The 23,416-nt window shown below is 41.2% G+C and overlaps 1 protein-coding gene across 3 annotated transcripts in view; it reads left to right on the forward strand.

Annotated features, from left to right (window-relative positions):
• Khdrbs3 (KH RNA binding domain containing, signal transduction associated 3) overlaps positions 1-23,416 on the forward strand; it is a 166,019-nt gene that overhangs the window by 82,899 nt on the left and 59,704 nt on the right. For all 3 annotated transcript variants that reach the window (XR_004946803.1, XM_036208763.1, XM_036208764.1), the window contains exons 4-6: positions 97-243; positions 11,017-11,156; positions 15,470-15,665. Coding sequence is in view for 2 of the 3 variants with exons in the window: in XM_036208763.1 (XP_036064656.1) it covers positions 97-243; positions 11,017-11,156; positions 15,470-15,665 (483 nt within the window). In the remaining variant the exon portion in view is untranslated. The remainder of the gene's footprint in view (positions 1-96; positions 244-11,016; positions 11,157-15,469; positions 15,666-23,416) is intronic.

Genomic DNA, 23,416 nt, shown 5'->3' on the forward strand with positions numbered 1-23,416 from the left:
TCCGCAACAATCATGTCAAATACATTTTGGGTAATTTTTGCTTTGATTTTTTCCTGTTTCAAAATGTCACATTTTAAACATGATTTTCTTCTGTAGGAGGAAGAGCTGAGGAAAAGTGGAGAAGCAAAATACTTCCACCTCAATGATGACCTGCATGTGCTCATTGAAGTGTTCGCGCCCCCAGCAGAAGCTTATGCCCGGATGGGGCACGCCTTGGAAGAGATCAAGAAGTTCCTCATCCCTGTCAGTACTTTTCACTGATCATTGACTTGTATCTTAAGGTTGTGTCTTTGCCAAAGCCTCCGTGATCTGATTCCCAGTTGTCAGTTGTGTGACTGTCCCTGTTAAGAGCTTCTTATTTGTCCTGTATCGGAGACCTCACAGTACTTCTTTTTAAAGCAGTGATATTTTAGACAGATTAGATACTGCCACCAAGTTTATAAGACTAAACTATTGGAAGAGCAGAATCACTAATTCAGATCTTGGGACTCCAAGATAATTTTTTCTGTGATCCTGAAAATGTGACATAAATTCCATGCTGTTCCTTAGTCATTAATGTCCTTCATGTGCCTGGCCTGTGATTGGTGTGGGACATACAGACTTAAATAAAAGCATCCCCTGTGTCCTTGAGGAATGTGTAGTTTAGTGGATGGTTGAGTATAGTGTGCAGGCATGCATGTGATGCTCAGAGGCTCAGAGCACAAGGGCTTTCAGGAGTGTACTCTGTTAGGGGTCACCTGTCACCTTTCAGAAGCCAGACACTGCCATAAAAGTGATGATTTAAAGGGAATATATCCCTACCTTTGTTCTGAAAGTTAATTTAAGTATTTGTGTGCTAAGAGTGAAAAATGCCTTCCCCCCCCCCCCCCCCCCGCTTTGGCGTGTTCATGATAAGCTAAACATTTTGGCTCTATAGACAGTTACTCCAGAGAAGCTGGCACATCTGCTAGACATCTGTTTGCAGTGAGACTGCCCTTAGAAGTCCTGTTGGAAGATTGACTTACATACAGTGTGGATTATGTTCATATCTGTTATCAAGAAACCATTACATTTATATTAAAGTACATTTTTAGTCTGGATTTCACTCAACAGGTCATACCACTGAGCTACACCCTCGTTTATAAAGTATAAGAATAGTACTCACTGTGTGGTAGACACTTGTAAACCAACAATGACAATTACTTCCCTCTGCAGTTTGTAGTTTGACAGAGAGGTCATTGGGAACTGTGTATTCACATAGATGACTGAAACTGGAGATATGGCAGTGGGGCAGATTCCTTCTCCATGGACGGCTACATTTGTACATCTGGTGGCCTTTATAGTCTTCCTCGGGAGGTAGGGTCTTATTTTTCTAGCCTGGAATCTGGACTGGCTAAAAAACTTTCTGTCTAAACCAAAGTTACTAATATCTCCTGCTGTCGCTTTATACATGTTTAATAGTATTCTTTGATTTAAGGATCTTTTTGCTGCGTGGGATGGTTTGCCCCTTTAAACTCTTCACTTGGGTGGCAGGAAGATCTCTGTTAAAGTCCAGCCTGACCTACATACCAAGTTCCAGGCTAGCTGGGGCTACATTGTGAGATGCTGTCTAAAAAACAAAACAGAACATCAACCAAAAAAAACCCACTCATAAGATTCTTCCATTTAAGTCCCTTTGTGTTTATTTTTGTGTATGGCATGAGTGGAATCTAAACTTGACTGTTTCTGCTGTCCTCCGATTGAACTGCCTAGCTTCAGTCTATTTAAGATTCTCAGTTCTGCCCCACTGATTTATAGGAAGCCTGCCCCAATCGAGATGCACACTTTTCCTTCATTCTTTCCATGAACTTCCAAGTTGGCCCAGGCTTCCCCCAAACCTCTGTCTTTCTGCTGTAAGTAGTGTCCCCTGCCCAGGGCAGGTGTGGAGGTGCCCTGGTCTGTTTTCCTTTCTCAGAGTTGGCTGGGCTCCTTTGCATGTTTGCTTTAGTATCAACTTCTGACTTCTGGAATATCCAGCAAAGATTCTGCTAGATGTTTTGTTGAATCTGTAGATGAGTTTGGAATTAATTTTAACTTTGTATCTTCTTTTCTGTGAATATGAAGTACTTCTCATTTTCATAAACAATATTCTTTAATAACTTAAAAGTGTTTTATGTTTCTTCAGGGTCCAGCCTGACTTATTTTGTAAAAACTGTGTCCAAATATTTAAAAAAAATTATTTTTATTTTATGTGTATTAGTGTTTTACCTACATGTGTCTCTGTACCATATGTGTGCAATGCCCACAGAGGCCATAAGAGGGTATTGGATTGTCTTGTGTGGGTGCTGGGAATCGAACCCTGGTCCTTTGTATGAACAACATATTCTCAAACTGATAAGCCATCTCTCCAGCCTCATTTCCAAATATTTTATGTTTTATGATACTGTTGTGAATAGAATATTTATTTATTGATACAATTGATTTTCTTCATATAGGTTTTGCTCTTTAGCCTTGCTGGATCTTTTTACTGTTTCTAGAGAGTGTTTTTAAGAAATAGAGGCATTAAAACATAGAAGGTGATTAAATAAAATTCTAGTTAACTGAATTATTAGGATTCTGAATTATTTAGTAACCAATCACAATGTTACTAAAGACCACTCCTGGCATTCTGGGTGCCTGTGATGTTTTCCTCGGTGTCTTTTGTCTTCTTTGTATGTCACCACCGCTCCCCAGTCTTCTGTTTTCCTACTGCTGCTGAGATCAGATGATCCTGTAGCTTTTCCTCCTTTATTCCACTGATAGTAGCATATCACATTGGTTGATCTATACAGCCACGTTTGCATTCAGTCTGTCTTCATATACTGCCCTCTTCACTTGTTGCAAGGTGTGGTTTACTGGGAGACTGGCTTATGGAAGTGTTTTTACTCCTGTCCTTTCCGGTGTTACTTTCTGTGTAATGGAGCTGCCCCACAGTACTCTTTCTTTTGAGTTTTGAAGAGCTAACTTTAGTCTTTCTTATAATGTACACTTGTAGGTGGAATTTTCTGTTCCACCAGCCACTCCTGAAATAACCAAACAGAAATTTATTATTAATTATAGATGCTTGGCCAATAACAGGCTTATTTTTAGCTAGCTCTTAAAATTTAAATTAACCCATTTCTGTTAATCTATGTGCTGCCTGGAGGCTCGTTTACCTCATCCATGTACTTCCCATCCTGCTCACTCTGCTTCCCATGACATCTCCTCTGACTTGACCCTTCTTTCCAGCATTCTCTCTGCCCTGAAAATCCTGGTTAGCTATTGGCCAATCAACTTTTTATTAACATTGAGAGCAGCATGTCTTCACAGTGTACAGAAGGATTATTCCACAGCATCTCCACCTTTTTGTCTAATTAAAAAGGGAAGGTTTTAACTTTAACATGCTAAAATTATATACAAAAAAACAGTTATCAAGTAAGAATTACAGTTACAATATCCAGTCCATCTGAATTTGGCAAAATAGAGAAAATAGTCCATCAGCTGTCCTTTCCTGAAGAGTCCAGAGTTTCATAACTGATTTATTTTCTACCATGATTAGGGAGAACTCCAACTGTAACTGTCTAGTCTTCATCCCCCTCAAAGACCTGAGAAGGATATAATATTATCTGAGTAAACAAGAATTGCACAGCAAGCAACTTCCAAAATTGAGATGACAGAAACAGCTGGCTACCTGGACAGTTACCCTGGTTTCTTCTGTAATGCTGAGGTGTACAACTTTGGCCTATAGGCCTAGCATATCTGAAAGACTTTACTGTGAAGCAGGAAATTTTGAAGGACTGTCCTACCTTGTCTTGGCAAAGTTGGGCAGTTCCTTTTTTTTTCCTCCTGCTGGTCCAGTTTGGATAGCATGCTGTCAGTAGTTGAAGCAAGAGTTGTTTTTTGTCCAAATGGCTAGCTTTTGCCATAAAATAAACTGCATACAGAGGTTCTTTGATGCCCATCATCTTCTTTTGAAGCAAATTGGTACTATCAGAAGCAGATGAGTCTCACTGTCACAAAAAGCCTTAGGTTATGAAACATATTAAATGCCATATTCTGTAGGTCTTTGAAGTGTTTGAAGACCATCTATCTATCTAAGACCATACATACATCTGTGTATGACCTTGAAAACATGCCTAATATGATTATAAGTTTGACTATTATAGATGACTATTAATCTGTATTTCTTAATTGTACATTGCATTTTTAAATGAGCTGCATAAACATGACACTCCATACAAATAGAAACAGGTGTAGAGTATAACAAAATTAACTTTAAATTTGTATCAGTACACCAAAATCTATACCAATATAAAACATTTTGAGATTGTTGTTTATTGAATTAAAGTAGATTCAATAATCTACCCTTTTTTTTCTATCATTCCTATATCATATCCCCCTTTTCTCTTAGATATTTGAGTTTAACTGTGTTATTTAGCTCCTTTTTTAAAACTATGACCAATAACAACTTGTAATCAAGCCCCCTAAACAACGAGAAATATCTATAATTTCATTGAATAACTGAAACCCACTCATAGCCCATCTCTTGGGAAAATGAGCATTGTATTTTAGACTACTTCCTGTTGTCTCAGGGTGCTGGAATCTTTAGGAGACCCTTGGAAAATTGGGATAATGTTTAAGTCCTGGGAAAGTTGGCGATATTATTTGTTGTCCAGTCTCTGTGCAATGGGAAAGTACAAGACTTATCTGAAGTTCTGGCTGGAGTAGTTTGTGAGGCTGGACCATCTGAGCCAGTAGCCTTGAAGCTATTCTGGATGCAGAACTCTGAAAAGACCATAACAGATGCTGGATTACCTGGGCCATCTTTTTACATTGGTATCAGGTCCCCTTGTTTTGAGACTACATTAACTTTTAAAGGTAAAATACATGTCTGTATTAATACAGGTATAGACTGTAAGTTGTACACAAGTTAGCCAAAGGTGATTTTTTTTTTTGTCATTGTTTTTTATGTTTGAGCAGGTAAAACATAATGTTATGTGTTTTGTAGTTTTTGGGTTTTTTTTAGTTGTTTGTTTGTAGCAAGGATTTTCGGGGGGGGGTCTTCCCTGATCAAACCTAATCAATGTCAACCTGGAATGAATCCACAGGCTTTTATTTCCTCTAAAAATAAAAGCATGACCTCTTTCCTTAAGGAACATATCTTTTGACTTATATTTTGAAGTCAAGACATTTTTTTAAAGGTATAGTAAATCTAAAGACAGCACAATGACATTTAGGATCCAGACTCTCTGTGTATTTTCTCTCTTTACATGGTTTACTTTTTTTTTATTTTTATTTTACTTTACTGTTTCTTTTAGGACTTTATTTTTAAACTGTTTTTAATCTGTGACTATATATACCTTTCTTTTCTCTCCCAAGCCTATGTATATTTTTGAATGCACTATAACCCACTTAGATTTTGTTTTTGTTTTTTTTTCAATCTGGATCTGTCTTTATTGAACATCTGTATTGCTTTTATATTGCATTAGATGAATTTTAATCGGTTATGTCAGCTGCTGACACAATTTAGCTTAGTGAATGGTGCTAACACATGGTCATTGGTGGTTAGCTCCATGGTACAGGCAGGTGCTAGAAAATGTGTCTTTGTATTCAGCTGGCATGAGAGATGGAAGACTAGCAAACCAAGTTTGGCTCCATTTCAGGTCTTATGTGGATATAGGTGCCCCATGTTTGTGCCAGATAATGCATTTATCTAATTATTTTTTTATCAAAAAAAAAAATCGGGAGTCAAATACCCAGGTTTAGAACCTGAATGACCAGAGAAGTGGCGGAGAAGCGACCAGTGACCTCATATCTCTTCCCTTCTTCCATCCAAAAAAGACATGAGATCTGTCTTAGCCCTGCTTTACTACTTCCTACCTCTTTATCTGTCCTCAGTCCTCCAAAACCTCTATGGTTAATTTTTGTCAGCTAGTGGCTAGCTCCGCCCTCTGATTCAAAGCCAGTTTTATGGTCAGAATCCATTCAGAATATCACACAACATAGACCTGCTTCCATTTTGATTTTCTGGGAGTGAATTTACTTGACTTACATGGTGAAGAGTAGGCTTTATAAATCTTGGTTGGTGGTTTGTGCCCACAGTTATTTGGCCATGCTTCTGTCTGACCCGTGGCCCCTTACTTGTAATGAGTCTAAGAGTCACTTTGTTTCTGTCCATGACACTTTGTTCTTTTACTGTGTCTAGAGTTTGGTTTTGAGCAATATGCTATCACATGTCTGTCATGATTTTGATGGGTAAACTTCGTAGATCTGTAAGTTTATATTTTTCTGTACATGTGGGGTGTTTTTAGTTATTGTTTCTCTGTGTTCTTCTTTCTCTTCCCTGCCGTCAACCCTGAATGACCTACCCATAAGTCCATGTTGGATTACCTGCTCCTGTCCTGTAGGTACAGGCTGGTTTTTCTTCTTCATTCTCTGTTTCTCAGGTGGGCTTGTTTAAATGGCTTGTTTTCGGGTTCCCTAGTTGGACCATCTCAATTCTGCTATGGAGCTTCTCTGGGGACTTTACACAGCAGTGATTTGACTTTTCCATTGCTTCTTTTACAAGTGTAATGTGTGGCTCATCTTCAACACAGTTGCCTTTGCCTGCTTTTCCTCTACAAGAAGTGTTCACATTTTTTTTTTCTGCAATGTCTCTTTATCTGCTGTATTTGAACATGCTAGACTTTAGATAGCACACTGAAGCAAATCTGAATTTTGTGTACTTTGCTTCTAAGGAAGCAGCTGGTGTTCTGGCTTCCATTTCTCTTATAGTCCACGGGATCTGTTCCCTTCATGCATTCTAGGTGTGTTTATGTCTTCCTCTCTTGCTTTTATTGTTTTGTGTCCTCCAAGAAGAGAACATGCTATGTCCAGGTGGCTTAGTTGTCACCAGTGCCTAGTCCAGGGATGTGTGCTCAGAGCCTTGTGTAATTTGATTTCCCTGTTGCCCTGCAGCATGGAGTCCAGAGTGGTCATGTTCACGTCTGCCTTACATTTCATTCCTTCCTGTTGCAATTCCTTGGTGTCTCCCCTGCACAGACTCACTGTCAGGCAGGTGTGCGTGGGAGCTGATCAAGGTCTTGCCTGGCCCATGTCTGAGCCCCACTTCGTTCCTCTCTCGTGAGCCAGTGTGTTGCTTGCCTCTCTGGAGGTTGAAGTGTCCAGCTTGCTGATTGGTTGTTCTTCCTCACTCATTTCCTGTTGACATTTTTACTGCAGTGGACATGTTGCTGCTGGCATGGGTGCTTTACCCTTTATTCCAGAATAAGTGAGGCATCTCCTCCGCACAGTCGTGGGTTTTTCATATTCGGGCCAAAGAGGAGGAGGGATGGCATCCCCAGGCAAGAGCACCACAGACTCTACAATTTAGTAATTTTTCATGAGTGATTTTACTATATTTTCATTGTATTATATGACTTGAAGCCATTCTCAGACTCCTTGGATGGTGTCTTTAAACAATTTTCCTTTCATTGTTCTTCATAAAGACACTTTCCTCAGTTATCCGAAATATACCATCTCTACTCATTATTTTTTGTTTCCTAAAATTTATGTGATTTTGTACATTCGTTCCTGTGAGCATATCATGATACTATTTTTTGTATCTGCATTATATTGTATGCACATTCCAGAGTTTATTTAGCTGGTCTTCAAATAATGAGAGTTAAAGTTATTTTCTATAGTTACAGTGTCAGCACTGATCCCTGGAAAACCTTGAACATAAATACTATGGTATTTTGGCAAATAATTATGAATAGTAATTTTTTTGTCAGAGAAGACATTAAATTCCAATGTTACTTTTTACTGTTACGATTTTTCTTTTTCTTTTTTAAAGTGTGCGCTGCATGCTTTCGCTTGTGACTGTTATAGGACAACGTGTAAGAGTCGGTTCCAGAGTCGGTACCAGAGATGGAACTCGGGTCGTCATTCCTGAGTTTATCCTCTGAGGCAGTCCACCAGTGCTTTAGCATTACTTTTAATGAGTCACTTAAAAACTTTTCCCACTTTCTCCAGGCTCACATGACAGACTAAATTTAGTGGGTAGAAAAGTCATGTACACATATGAGTGCAAATGCATGTGCATGCACACACACAGAGTTGGGGGAGATGGGAGGAGAGAGAGGGGGGAGGGGAAAGAAAGGGGGGGGGAGGGGAGAGGAGAGGAGAGGAGAGAAGGAGGGCTACAATTCTAATCCCCTCTCCAATTCTAACTGTTGATAAACATGTAGATGTTTCAGTAGTTTTATTTTTCACCTGGAGAGTTAAAGTTGTGGATCCATAAACGATCATGTATGGCTTAGTTGTACCTATGATGTATCACACCTGCCCATCTGATATTACAAGTGTAAACCAACTAAGTCTTTCCTAAATTGCCTTAACACATGGCCATAACCCAGTCATTCAGTATCTGTGTGTTTTCAAATAGTTTTGCAAAGCTGATATTCAAAGTGGCCTGTATTATAAACATCTAATCTTTCTTAGGGCATAGGATTTTAACTTGACTTTTCCAGACTTTTCCTGATGTCTAAACAGTACTTTAGCCATGATCTTTTAATCAAATCTATTTTTAGCCATCTACAACTATCACACCTCCCAACAATTTTTCCACAGGGCAAGTATTAGCATTTTTCTAGCACATTTTATTTAGAATGTGCTCTGCAAATTGTTTATTAACCTTCACACGTTTTTAGCTGATAAAATGGCTGGTAAGGTATTAGCAGTCTTATTTTAGACAGTTCAGAACAATGGGAAGATGCAGGTGACTGCAGTGGGACACAGGTAGGCCTGGGAGAGGACCTGTGTGTAGCCCTCCCGTCTGCCAACAGCAGCGGGTTCCTTCCCAGTATGTCCCTTCCTTCCGAGGGTCTGTTGCAGCTCTCTTCTTGGCAGTGCTCAGGGGTTCCTCCTATTCCACAGTGCCTACCAATTGTTTTGCTTCATACGTAGGGACAGTCAGGAAGACATGGTTTTAGTTGTAGATGCACTCTTTGTTCCAGATTTTTAATTCAGGTTATAAATACTCCAGGCCACACCTGAATTCCCTGTCCACACTGCAGTGTGCACATGGTTTTCCAGTTTGAAGTCCCCCTGGTGCCTCTGAACTTGTGAAACCTTGTGTCAGTGAGTGTGGTTGGTTGTTTCTGCTCTTTTTTAAATTATGAAAGCCCGGCCTTAGCTTGGCTTGTTGCTTGCCAGCTTTTCTTAACTTATCCCATCTTCCTTTTGCCTCGGAGCCTTTCCTGTTCTCTTCTGTAAATCTTACTCTTACTCTGTGGCTTGCTGTGTAAATGCGTAGCGGGCCCCCAGAGTCCTCCTCCTTCTCTTGCTCCTTCCTCCTTCTCCCAGGTTTCTCCTTCTATTTATCCTCTCTGCCTGCCAGCCCTGCCCACCCTTTCCCCTGCCTCACTACTGGCTGTTTGCCTTTTTATTAGATCATCAGGTGTTTTAGACAGGCACAGGAACACAGTTTCACAGAGTTAAACAAATGCAGCATGGACAAAAGTAACACACCTTAAAATAATATTCTACAACATGTGAGTGCCTCTTTGGAGCCAAATGTCAGGAGACGCTCCTTCCTTCCCTTTGGCTTTTAACTGCCTTTCACTCTTTATCACACTGAGTTGAATCCCCTGTGCACCTTCTCCCTCCATCCCATCTGGTCAAAGGGTGGCCTTCCTGTTAGCCAGTGCCCAGACTTGCCCCTGGGCTGTTAGACTGTAATGCAACACATACTTTGTGTGGCTGCACTCACCTGACACCCTGGAGCTTTCTCATTCTTCTGCCTCCTTACAGTGTGAAAATTTGTGTTGTCCTCTCCAGAACAGTAACCTAAATGTGCAGTTTACTCACTAAAGATTGCTAATTTGTCTCAGCAACCTTTGTTCTAACTATTTAAAGTTACCTTTAAAGTGACACATGGCTTTACATGATTTGGTTTTTGCTTTCTATTTAAGGCCTGTTATTGTTTGTTTATTATTCATTTTTGTGATACTCTTACTTGTGTTCCAGGCTGTCTTGGAACTCACTATGTAGTGTAGCCTAGGCTGTTCTTGAACTCAATGGCCCCATCTGCCTTAGCTAGTATCTCTGTTTTGTGGAATTTAATACTATGAGTAGTTTTTAATCATTCTGTGTGGAACTTTGAGCCACCCTTCTGATGAATGGTTTCTCTTCCTCAGATGGGCCCTCCTGTAAAGAAGCTCTTTGGCTGCTAGACAGCTAAGTTAGACTTTCTTCTTTGTAACTATTAGAAAGCAGTGATAAAACAGTTTAAGCTGTTTATTCTGCGTCTTTGTTGACTACCAAATGGAATTGCTGAGGGTTAAGGAGAGGAAGAAAGCAGGAAGGAGTCGCAGTTTCAGAGTTTAATTGCTGCCTTGTGAAAAATGCACAAATCTGCCGGAATCAGATTACTCAATCAGAGTATACATCTGGAATTACCTTGTTTGTGCAGCCTAATGGTTAGTGATAATTGCCAACTTGACACAGTTTAGAATTTCCTGTGAGATGGACCTCTGAACATGCCTGGGCTAGGATTATCTTCATAATCTTGGCTATCTTAACTGAGGTGAGAAGACCCACCTACTATGTGTGGGACTAACCCCCCGGCAGGGTCCTGGAGTTTGTAAGGGTGAAAACGTTAAGCACTCATGTATGCATATGTTCATTGCTCTCTGCCTGATATGGATGTGCGGTGACCAGCTCCCTTAGGCTTTTCTGTTACGCAATGATATGTAGATGCTCAGTAGTTAATGAGTGAATGGAGCTGTGATTAGCAATGTCCAAGTCACAGCTATGTGGCCTTGTACCATTACAGATATCTCAACTGGAAATTATGTATAAGAAAAGGAGAGACATTGGCTTACCTATTATTTTAGTCAAGGGGGAAAAAAACCTGTGGTTTTCTATTTTAAAAATTCATTTTATTTTAATAAATTTGTATTTAACTGCTTTCCTGACCTCATTTTCTTTAAAAAAAAAAAAAAAATGCTTGCTTTATATTCTAAGTGCTTTTATATTTTCAATATCTTTCCTGTGCAGGATTATAATGATGAAATCAGGCAAGCGCAGCTCCAGGAATTAACATATTTGAATGGAGGTTCAGAAAATGCAGATGTCCCTGTGGTTCGAGGGAAATCCACTTTGCGTACAAGAGGTGTAACGACACCAGCAATAACCAGGTTGGTGTAATTCCTTTTTTTTTTTAGATTGGCTTGCCATGGCAACAGTTTGAATGTTGCTGTCATTAATAGATGGAAATAGTTGTCAGTATATCTGTACAAACCTGCATTCAGACATTGTGATGCCATAGGCAAGAGACTGGCTTTGGTGTGAGAAAGTTGAACCTCTGCTGACATACATCCTGTACTACTTCCTAGCTGGTAGTTGTTGGCATGCTGTTATTCTTCCCAGCACAGATTCTATAATTCCTTGAGATGAAGCTTTTTTTTTTATGTCAGTATGTAACGTTGGTACCATGAGAGGACACCCTGTGCATGTACTAACTGCTCCATACTAGGCTGTTCTCCACTTGTGCTGAGCATAGTATAGTGTCAGGCACTGAGAGGCCTGTGAATGCCTCTGCCTTTGTGTCCACTCTCCATGACCTGGGGCTGCTGAAAACTACTGAGCTAACATGTGGACACAGTTTTTATTTCTGTCTCTATACTGATGATTAGTTTATAATAGGAAAAAAAATGTTTCAAGGAAATTATAAAAAAAAAAAAAACAACCCTGAGATGGCTATCTTAAAATCGGAGGAGAAGTTGGGCCTTGGCAGTGGTGGCTCACACCTTTAATCTCAGCACTCAGGAGGCAGAGCTAAGCAGATCTCGGTGAGTTCAAGGTCAGCCTGGTCTACAGCACAAGATCCAGGACAGGCATCAAAACTACACAGAGAAACCCTGTCTCAAAAAACCAAAAAGAAAATAAAAATGGGGGTGGGGGAGAGAGATAAAACTTTTTGTTATGAAGGTGTTTTTGGAAACAGTGATTTCCTGTGTCACCTGAGTTCTGGGATGTCAGCTTGCACCATCAGCCCCAGCTAGGAATTCTAACTTTTCTTTTAAGCTGGTAACTATGTAGACATTTATTTTTCAGATACACTATGTGATGAGTTTTAAAATAGGAATCATTTTATATCTAAGTTTATTTGAGGAGTGAAAGTTACCTCCTTCGAGTGTGCTGGTTAGTAGCAATTTGTGCTACTGTGTTGTAGGCCAGGCCGGAGCATAGGCACCTCGGATCCTCCAGGAAAAGAAGAAAGAGCTAAGGGTTGCTGTGGATAAGTTTGTGAGTCACTGTGTGGATACTCAGTAAATGGGAATGTTCATTTCCACTTTTTGTCTTGCTTGAAATAATTACTTGTAGCTGCCATGACTAATTGCCACAAATCTGGCATCTTTTAAGTAGAATTTTCTTGTTTTTGTTTTTGTTTTTTCTCACAGAAACAGAAGCCAGATGTCCAAATTCAGTGTCATTAAGCCCAGGGTGAGGTTTTGGGAAGGAGTAAATCCTTTTCTTGTCTTTGCTGTTCCTAGTGACTGCAGGGGTTTTATGATCTGTGGCCCCATTACTCATCCCTCCTCCCATCTTCATACAGTCTCTCCCTCGTCTCTCTCCCTTTTGTAAAGGGTGTACAAATGCATGGATGGCCTGCTTAGGTGATCTGACGTCATCATTCCATCTGAAGATTCCATCAGGCCTTTTCCCATAGTTAACATAATCTGCAGAGGTTCCCTTTATCCAGACAGCGGAGTAGTGGTTGGCTGGTGTGACATTATTCAGCCCACTAGAGTTGCTGTGCTAGTTTTATCTTCATGTGATGGCAACTTACATGTTTCCCCAAACTATGTCACATGTAATACAGAATGTTCAGTAGATATTTTTGAAAGTCTTCCTCCAACTTGTCATGTCTGTACATTACCACTTTCTGCTGTCTGTTGCCATGTATGGTGGACAGGTATTGTGTTTTGGGCTGAGTGTTACACTTTTGCAGATATAGACTTCCCTTTGTGGACTGAAATGTCTTGTTCTAATCTTCTTTCCAAACGAAAGAACATACATGGACAGACAAGAAACAGCCTCCCAGAATGGACATTCCTGTTCTGTCAGGCTTTCTTTTAGTGATATAGGTAGCTATATGCTGTCCTGCCACATGTGAGCTTGGTCTTACTAGATTATAATGCAGCTAAAACAAATTCCTATAGCCTAGTGATGTGGTAACCATGGTAACAGTGACATAAAGCTGTTGTGCCACCTGTCCTGTAAAAGCAGAACATGCACAGCAGTGTACACTAAGTGCAGAAAGTTCTGTTCTCTGTAGTTTATGAAAGTGTCCATGGACCACATCTAATGGGTTCCTGTGACTAGCCATCATTTAGTAATGCCTGACCACCTGTGGATACAGAAATAGGTATCACCATATTGGAATTTAAGTCTATAAATGTTCTTTTGAATGACAGATACATAACGTTATGCAAGTAAATTTGCTACACAAAAGCACATGTTCTGGTATGTATTATATGTATACAAGTATATAATCAAATTCATCATGTTACCTAATAGCTCTTACATATCACATGGTCACATAGTAGCTCCATATGGGTCTCTACTGACTGGAGAATGTCATGGTGGAGCATGCCCAGTGCCAGTGTGTGAAAAACGTAGCATTCCTTAGATCACTAATAGATTATAATTTGGGGCTCTTTCCATGAAGGTGGAAATGTTACCAAGAGGTAAGGAAGAAAGATGCTTTCTTTATTCTCGAATGTAATAATTGGAGAAGTCCCTTCCTCTGCGCGTTTGAAACATGATTACTTAAAGCTATCCCCTGTTGATGGTTCAGACTCGAATTTATCTTGAGTTTTCTTGGTGGCAAGTGAGGACGAAAGCCTGGTACTAGATACACAGTGTCTGAATGTGAGAGAAGCCATGATGCAAAGGTACAGAGAGCACAGTACTGTCCAGTTCCTGCGTGAGATCAAGGTCTCAAGCTTGTAATCTCAGAAGCCAGCCTGGTCTATATAATAGGTTCCTTGCCAGCCAGGGCTATTTGTGAGATGATGTCCCAAAAGCTACAAACCGTTTTTTAAAAACTCCCTGGGCTGCAGTACAATGTTTATGGTATTGCAGGATCTCTGGGCAGCTTCTCCAGACACTGGCTTTTATCTCCATGTCTTAGTTACTCATGTCTGTCAAACTGAATTTATCTTATCTATATCTTCCTTGTTTATTCCCCACTAACATGGTAATTCATAAAAGCCCCCACATCCCTAGTAGAAGGTATATGTAGTAATCTCTCATCAGTGACTGCGTCAAACTCTCTCTTAGTCACATTATTTCTTACCTAATTGCATGAATAAGTTTGCAGGGCATGTGCCTTGTGGGCCCACTTGGAGTCTCAGAGTAGAATTGATTGATTGGTTTTGCCGGGCGGTGGTGGCACATGCCTTTAACCCCAGCGCTTGGGAGGGAGGCAGAGGCAGGAGGATCTCTGAGTTCAAGGCCAGCCTGGACTACAGTGTGAATTCCAGGAAAGGTGCAAAGCTACACAGAGAAACCCTGTCTCGAAAAACCAAAAAAAGAAGAAGGAGGAGGAGGAGGAGGAGGAGGAGGAGGAGGAGGAGGAGGAGGAGGAGGAGAAGAAGAAGAAGAAGAAGAAGAAGAAGAAGAAGAAGAAGAAGAAGAAGAAGAAGAAGAATAGATTGGTTTTAGAATCTTCTAGCATTACCTCACCATTATTACTTCAGGATAAGGATCTGAAGTTAAATCACCCAGTAATAACATTGTAATAAAAGTTTTCTGTTTTCATTGCCAAGGAAAGGACTAAGCTTATTCTTTACCCACAGTCCTCTGTGTGCGGCCTGACTCCAGCTGTGGTCCAGGAGACCCCAGAGGAGATACTTACAGAGCAGCACAAACGGAGGGGATGTGCACCCCAGGCAGCAGCACAAATGGAGGGGTGTGCACCCCAGGCAGCACACTTCAGTTTCGGCTTTTACTGCACATTTGCGGACTGCTGTGGAGGGATGCCTGCTTCTGTTCCTTTAAGCCTATTGTGTGTTGGTGGTGGGTGGATCTGCGACATACACTTTGAATCCCTTCTTTGCTCTGCATGTTTGCAGGCAATTTTAAGATCTCGCCACATCTCAGACTTCTTGTCCATAGATGAACAAGATAGGGCCCAGTCAGGTGTTGGAATCACACTTGCTGTCATTCTGGAATGACATCATTCACATGGCCTCCCAGAGGTCAGAACTTCCCACTGTGACTACAATGAAGAAATTAAGTCTGCCTTGGATATTCCCACATTGTATCATGCATGCTAGCTGCCCAGAGACATGGTTGTTTACTGTGATTTATTTGTTTGTGTTGTCCTTACTACATTTTACAGAAGTATGGAACAGTTATTTGTCTGAGATATCAATGTGTGTGAAGAATAACACGTTAGAAAATATGGCAGATACTGCTAATTTGACCCTCTTGCTTACAGGGGAAGAGGAGGAGTCACAGGCAGGCCTGTTGCAGTTGGGGTACCACGTGGGACACCAACTCCTCGAGGAGTCCTTTCCACCCGAGGGCCAGTGAGCCGGGGAAGGGGACTTCTCACTCCCAGAGCAAGAGGTGTCCCCCCAACTGGATACAGACCTCCACCGCCACCCCCAACACAGGAGACCTATGGAGAGTATGTAAGTAAAGGTGGCAACTTCTGTGATCAAGTTGATCCACTTTGGATATTGTGTCATGGTCATGTTCTCTGGTTCACCTCCTCAGCTTAGCAAATAGAGAACATGAAAGTCACTTAGCCTAGAAATTCAAAAGTATACGCTTGATTTTGCCAGGCAGCTTGAAACTAAGGCAGAATTCAGCTGTGGGGAATGCAAGACAGGGTAGAGGAGATTGCTGATAAACTCTTCCATGAGTTGACTAGAGCATTCTTTCATATTCCATTTCAGGTTGAAATATACCAAAATAATGTCACCTTTAAACGTTTCACTTTAGTAAATTATAGATTTGTAGTAGAAGTTCCTTTCAGTCAAGAAAATTAAAATTCTACATTTCTGCACCAATTAGTTTACTTTCAATTCACTAATTCTCAGATATAGTTTGTAGTTAAGGTAAGAGAAGGAAATACACCTGTAGAAGTCAGACAGAAGGGAAGGAACTAATTTAGAACACCAACCCTCGGGATTCTTGGTATAGCTTCCTGGCTTATCACAGATGGAGAAAATGAGAAGTCAGTAGATGGATGGTTCCTGCCAGTGACTGTGGGTACTGAGGGGAGTCCACAGTCAGTTGTCAAAGGCTGTAGTGGCGGGGATGAGATCCTGGCCCTAATGGCTCTTACTCTCCTGCTTTATGGAGATACTGAGCACCTCTTTGCACAGTTTCTAGAAGGTTACAGTTACCCCAGAGTCACTAAAATCCTCTTTGGTTCCATCTGTAGCTGTTTTGCCTTGCACATTCTGAACTTCACTGGGATTCCATGAATGCTGTCTTCTTCTGCCTCTAGACCAGGCCCACGCCTTGGGCTTGGCCTACACTGCTCTTGCCATATCATCTGCCTCCTTTTTCTGCTTCTGTGTTGGTCAGCTATTGCTGCAGAAACTCCTGGGGGCAGTTGCTGAGCTGCTGAGATCTTGAGCATTACAGCTATTGTTACTATATTTTTCCCACCTACACTGAACATGTGGTAGGACCAGCATGGGCAGTGTTTGCCTCCTCCGACTTAGCAGAGAGCTCTGTGACTTATACTCAACAATGCCATCATCCCATAGCATAGGGTCTCCGTTCTGCTGTGCAGTCATGGAAGGATGTGGCTCTTTTCTCTTAAAATTGCTTGTTTTCCTGTTTCGTTGTGTTCTTGGGAAACTGACAAAGTGATGGCCATGCCTGGAGTTCTTCCACAGATGCTGACTCTTCCTAAAGGAGTAGAGACAACAAAGGGAAGGAGTGATCTTGAAGTCCTTGTAGGTACATGCCACCAGTCACTTTATTCCCACCTAGCTAACCTTGGCTGCTCTTAGACCAACATGGCTGAATGATGTTCTAGAAATTGCTAGGCAGGGATTGTGGGAAATTGGATCATGGAATTTTTTGTACGAATCCTGATGGTTTTATAATAAAAACCAAGAGCCAGATAATCATGGTGAAAGCTGAAAGATCAGAAAAGTAGAGCAAGTCACAACCAACACCTCTTACCTCACCAGCTCCTCAGCCTGAAAGAGCCAGTTACTGTCTCCTCCTGCCTTATATTCCTTTCTCTGCCCAGCCATATCACTTCCTGTCTCAACCTTCCTAGTGCTGGGATTAAAGGTGTGTGATCCCAAGTGCTGGAATTAAAGATGCGTGCCACCACTGCCTGAGTCTGTTTCTCTTTAGACTATATTAATCTCGTGTAGCCCAGTGCGGCCTTGAACTCACAGAAATCCAGAGGGATCTCTTTCTCTGCCTCCTGAGTGCAAAGGTTAAAGGTGTTTGCCACCACTGCCTGACCTCTGTGGGTAACTCTGTGCCTGGTTCTGTCCTCTGATCTTCAGGCAAACTTTATTTCTTAGTTTACAAATATATCACCACAGGAATTTATTTCACCATCCATTTGGAATGAGTTAAGCAAGTTAACGTTTGCTGGTTTCATACCCACATGTTTAGAAAGTTAGATTCACCTTTCCATATCCTCATTAATCTTACAGTCAATAAGGACTGCTTGAGAGCCTTCTGTGTGAGCCACAGCCACATTCTCTGCCTTGGTGTGTGTATGCTGACAGCCTAAAAATTAGTTGAATAAATTCAAACAGTTCTTGCCCAGTGGAGGAAAATAAAAACAAATGGATCCTTATTTTTGGTCCAAATGCAGGGGGGGGGGGAGGGGATAGGGGTGTTGGTTGCCTGTAGCTCTGAATTTTGTTCAATTTTTGATAATGAGAAAATAGTTGAACCAATCAAATTAGTGAATTGACAGATAAATATTGTGCAGAATAAATTTACTCTGTTGGGTCTCAACTGCCATGGCAGTCCTGAAAAATATTCCTTGATTCATTTTCAGGAGCAAAGATTGAAGCATTCTGAAGGAAAAAGAATCCTTCATTATTTATTGTGCCCCACACTCACACCTGGTTGTCTCCAAGGATCTTAAAGCCGTGATTTGCACATGGGACCAGAGCTACTTCGACTGTACCCACACCCTAGTCTTGCATTCAGCTTACTGACAGCCGCTTTCCATATTGCTTTCAATTGCCAGGAAGGCATCAACTCCAACTCTGTGCATGCAGGCTTTCCGAGTACTTTAGGAGTAATAGCAGGATGCAGGAAACAGAACACTGTCAAAGGAACACACCTTCCCCAAGCAACTCCTACTCTGAAGAGCTCAGACTACAAATGTGATCACTTAATTTCACATCTGTTAGTCATTGAAATACCTTTTCAGATTAATAGCCAAGCTGAAGGATTTTCCCCACTTAGCCTAGCTTTTTGTAATCCCTTGACACAGTTAATGTAGAAAGGCTTGGCGGCTGTGTACTGTAACTCGGACATCACTGTTGGCTGGTGCAGGAAGGAGAAAAGGCCACCTCCCATCTCTTATGGTAGCTTGCCATTAGCAGCTTCTCAACTGTTGCCTCTTAACATTATCCAGAGAGGACATCACCCAACTGAAAATGTCCCTCTTCTAGTCACAGGAATAGTTTGGTAGTCTCTGGCATGTGTCTAGGCATTGGCCATTGGTCTTAACTGTTTGAAATCTTGATGGCCAGTCAGTATTTAGCGTTCATTATTGTGTGTGCAAGGTGTATTACCAAAAAAAACCCAAAAAAACCACCACCACCACCAACAGAAGAAACTACCCCTAGCTGTGTTTCTTCATCATTTTCTTTTTCTTTCTTTTTTTTTTTAGATATGATAGGCACACTACAAAATACTGAATCTCAAATCTAAGAGCCTTGAATAAAACACACACACACACACACACACACACACACAAAGTAGCTGTTCATCTTAGAGCAAGTGGAAAGACTTGTCTTCTTAGGACAGCTGAACTGTTCCCTTGAAGTGGAGTAGCCATAGACCAAATTCTAAACTCTGAGGGGAGGGGCTTCCCCCCCTGTACTCACTTTCTCATTTCCAGCCCCGGGTGGTATCACATCCGCTGACACCGGGCTATACCTGAGTCAGTGCCGACCAAGTGGATGGGCGTGGGAGGATGCCTGTGTTGAAGAAGGCTATGTTTTAGAAAGTTACCAACGGCAGCATTCTGCTGAGACCTCCTCCTGTGTCTCAGGAGTTTGCATTGAGCTGTGCAGTACAAGCGTCTGTATTTACCTGCCTCCGAGATCTCTAGCTTTCATGAAGAGAAACCATGTCCTGGTTAGTTTTTCTTTAGCTATTGGCAGTTTCTGGCACACTGTTTAAGAATTTACTGACTGAATAGCCCTACTGAACAAGATAACGTTCCTTTATGGAGGTTACCACTGACTTGATTAAATGCGATTCCATTCCTTTCTGTTCGGTTCTTACCTATTTTATGACACCCTAAGTTGGTAAATGAAAATGGAGAACTACTAGGAAGAGTGGATGGTGATAAGGATGAAAACAAACCAATAACCTAAAATAAGGCCTTTTCACTGTTTAAGGATGTCAAACCATTCCTGTCTCTGAGGACTGTCCTTCTGCAATTCAGAAATATGAACTCTAAAGGTGTCCTTGAGGCTGGAGACTTAGCTTCTTTGCATAGCATGCATGCTGCCTTGGATTTGATTCCTGGCACTACAATGAATAAGAATTTTAAAAGTCCTTAACAAATATTCAGTGACAAAAATTTTATTTCCATAACCCTTGTTTGATTATATTTAACCAGCTCTGTTTACTTTTTAAAAATCGATTTAATACTTACTGTTTGAAGTGATTATTTCTAGAGTAAATATGGGGGCACAGTATCATATAGTTGCTTATTTAAATCAAGCCCAGAGGAAGCATCCTGTGTGTGTGTATTTGTTTGTTTTAAATCCTGGCATGCTTGATGCTTTGTTGAGAAAGCCTGTCTGCATGCTTGAGACAGTCCATCATCATCTTCTTCTTTGTAGTATCCCAAAATAGAAAAGCATTCTCATACAGGTTGAGGCATAAGAAAGACTCAATTAATGGGCATGTTATGATTGGTTTTGCTGTCCAATGAACTCAATTGTGTAATATGGAAAGCTGAGGATGCATAGGACTGTCCTGTTGAAAGTGGATGGATTTTTCCCTAGGTGAGTGGAGAATTGCATCCTCTGGTAATGCCTCCGAGTCCAGTGTTTTCATCAGTAGTTTCAATCACAAAGGATTCTTTGACTCAGTCAACCAGAAGAATGTTTGCTGGATATATGTGTGTCTGGGGTTATCATTCCTGAGAGCCTAGGTAACACATGCAGAAGCTGTGGGTAGAGCTGGCTAGCCACGGTCAACCCAAAGCCTTCCCTTGATTAGACTTTTCTTGAACAAATATTCCAGGAAAGCAAAGTAGTTCACTATCTGTTTTTTCCCAAAATGCAGAAACCAGATAATGGATGTGTTTTTAATCATTGAGGGCATTGCATCAGGGCCTTGCTCTCTACTTTAGGGTTGTAAAATTAGCCATAATTACAGTAACCCCACATCTCTTTTTCTGGAGAACAAGAAGTTCCTTTCTCCTAGTGATACCAACTTATTTCTTATACCCATACCCAAATAATTACGTAACTGAGAATTTAATTAATGTAGCCTATAGTGTGGCGGTTCTCAGCCTGTAGGTTGTGACCCCTTTGGGGAATCGCATATTGGATATCCTGCATGTCAGATATATACATGATGATTCATAACAGTAGCAAAATTACAGCTATGAAATAGCAACGAAATACTTTTATGGTTGGGGATCACCACAACATGAGGAACTGTATTAAAGGGGCACAGTGTTAGGATGGTTGAGAACCACTGCATTCTTACTTAGAGTTTCTTCCTGAACAGTGGGCTCCCAACCTCATGTTTCAATTGCTGTGTAACCTCGGCCACTTAGCATTTCGCTCCCTCTGCTCTTTCTTGGCTTTGTTTTCCATAGACTGTGAGTTTCTTTCTTCCCTTGATTTAATCTCCATTTGCAGGAGTCTTTCACAGGGCCTGACAGTTGTAGATGTCACCTAAGGGTATAGGAGGTGGCTGGCTACCTTGGCCATTACTATGTTGTCTAGTACCCAAGTTGTGGCCATGTATTTACACACTTAGCCACCTTCTTAATGAAGTAAAATTGGGTATCTTAAGCAGTTTTAGCAAACATTAGATGGTTCACTTGGTGAACTAAGAGATATTGAACACTAGTGCCATTTCATGAGGAATCTGTTATTCCAAGAGGCTAAAGGGCTTTTCACTGTCCTTTAGGATGCACTTCTGTTTGGGTCTTGTCTGTGTTATTTAGCCTTTCTGGGAATGAGTGCTTCTCAGTCTGCAGATGCTGATGATTGAATGTAGCTGGTAGATCTGCAGCCAGTCTACATGTCTGTAGCTTGGCCCAGCCTGAGGATTCCATAATGGAGCTTTTTTCATTAAACCTAGTTTCCCTTAACAAGTCAAGAATAAGAAACTAATGTCATCAAGTAGAAATTCTGATTTTGAAGAGAAAGTTACAAAAGAGAAAAAGTAAATATTTTAATGATTTAGTAGTTTAGTAGAAGCAACTAAAACTGAATGGCTTGGATGTTGGGAGCTTTAAAATAGTTTTGAAAAAATTGTTTAACTTGTCTGTGTACATGTACAGTTGAGTGTGTGTCAGCAGGTCAGAGAACAGTTTGCAAGACATGGTTCTCTCCTTCCACTGTGTGGATCCAAGCTTAGGTTGTCAAGTTTGGCAGTGAGCATTTTGCTCACAGCTATCTTGCTGGCCCCAGAAATGGCTTTCAAAAGTCAAATTAATTGAAAATATGCACTTGCTGTCCTTCATGATGCATAAACTTAAGTTGTCTTTGAAAGGCTATCATATTATTCTTATTCTCTGACTTATTTAGTTATGATTGATTGAGCTTTGACACCTAGGTAGTATCTCCTGCTGTCTTAATGAAGTGCCATCACTCAGTGTGTAACATGAATCTCCTGCCTCAGCTTGGGGGACATTCTGACTATAGCCCTACAAGTTGGTAAGAATGATGAAGGTCTTTCCTTCAGCAGAACTTGGGTATGTTTCTATTAGCCAGCTCTAGTGTGCTTATTAAACAGAGTAGGAGAGTGTCCTGAAATTGCCTTGTATGGTGTCAGCTTGCCTACTTGATAAATGCCAAGGGGAGGTTGTGCTCTATAAAGAGACAGCAAAGGCTCCTAGCCCCTGTACCTTCTTTCAGATCCCCAGGAGTTAGCACACAGGCATCTGAGTGCTCTGCAGGGGTTTGAGTGAGCAGTGAGCATGCTGTTGTTAGTTTCACTTACACAATTGTGTGTGCAACTCAGAGAGCACTTCTGGTTGTGCCTCATCTGGAAAGAGAGAACAGTGTTCGCCAAGCCTCAGATCAGGACCCAGCCAAGGCCACAGTGACTCCCAAGAGCTAAGAGGGAATGAGCTAGGATTGGGGACCAATTCTCTGGTCCCTGAGCTAAAGCTTTTGTTTCCATTTTTCTCACTTATGTAATGCTATAGGCTGGAAGAAATAAAAAAAAAGTGAGCAAAAGACTACAAGAACCAGAGCTGGAGGCAAAAATCGTCAAGTATACATTGAGGCATAAATGGCCATGCATCTTTTGTCCCAGCAGCTGCCCTCTGGCCTGCTAACTTAATAGAGGTGATGCTCAGCTTGTGTTAAGTCATCATTGGCTGGGGGACGGGGGGAACAGTAAGACTTCTTCACTGGTTTGTTGTGTTTAGATAAATGGGCTGGTGATACCTAAAGTTACTTCATTCATGAATGACCACAGAACCATAGAGCAGTACGCCCTTGTCACTGATTCAGATTAGTGAATCATTGTGCTCTGAACTGCTTTGAATAAGAGAAAAGGCAGCTGCCATTTACTTGGTGATGGTGAAGCCTGGCACATTAGGCAAGCCTTGCCTTGCCACTTCAGGGGAATATTTGCTCACAGGATGTCAGCTGTGGCTCAAACCTATTTGAAGAGTCGGGGGTGCTTTTGAGTAGAAACAGGCCCAGACCCCAGGTTCTTTTGGCAGACATTCTACTTGCCCTGTTCTCTTACTGTATAGCCCATTAAGGCCGTTCTAGATGGAAGCCAATTTGAAGAAAAATGATATTCTCACCTGTCACTTGGGAGCACTTTTCCACTTCCTCCATTGTGCAAATTCTCCTCTTTTGAAATCCCACTGCAGGAACATCAGGGAAGCCATTAGGGAAAGCCAGGCATGTGTGTGAAGGTTACTGTCACTCCTTGGCATAGTTTCTGTGTGAAGAGTCAAAAAAGGAAGAATGCGCTCATTCAGGCTTACCCGGCGGCTTTG

Source organism: Onychomys torridus, chromosome 16 (genome assembly GCF_903995425.1).
Source record: "Onychomys torridus chromosome 16, mOncTor1.1, whole genome shotgun sequence".
NCBI classification, from domain to species: Eukaryota; Metazoa; Chordata; class Mammalia; order Rodentia; family Cricetidae; genus Onychomys; species Onychomys torridus.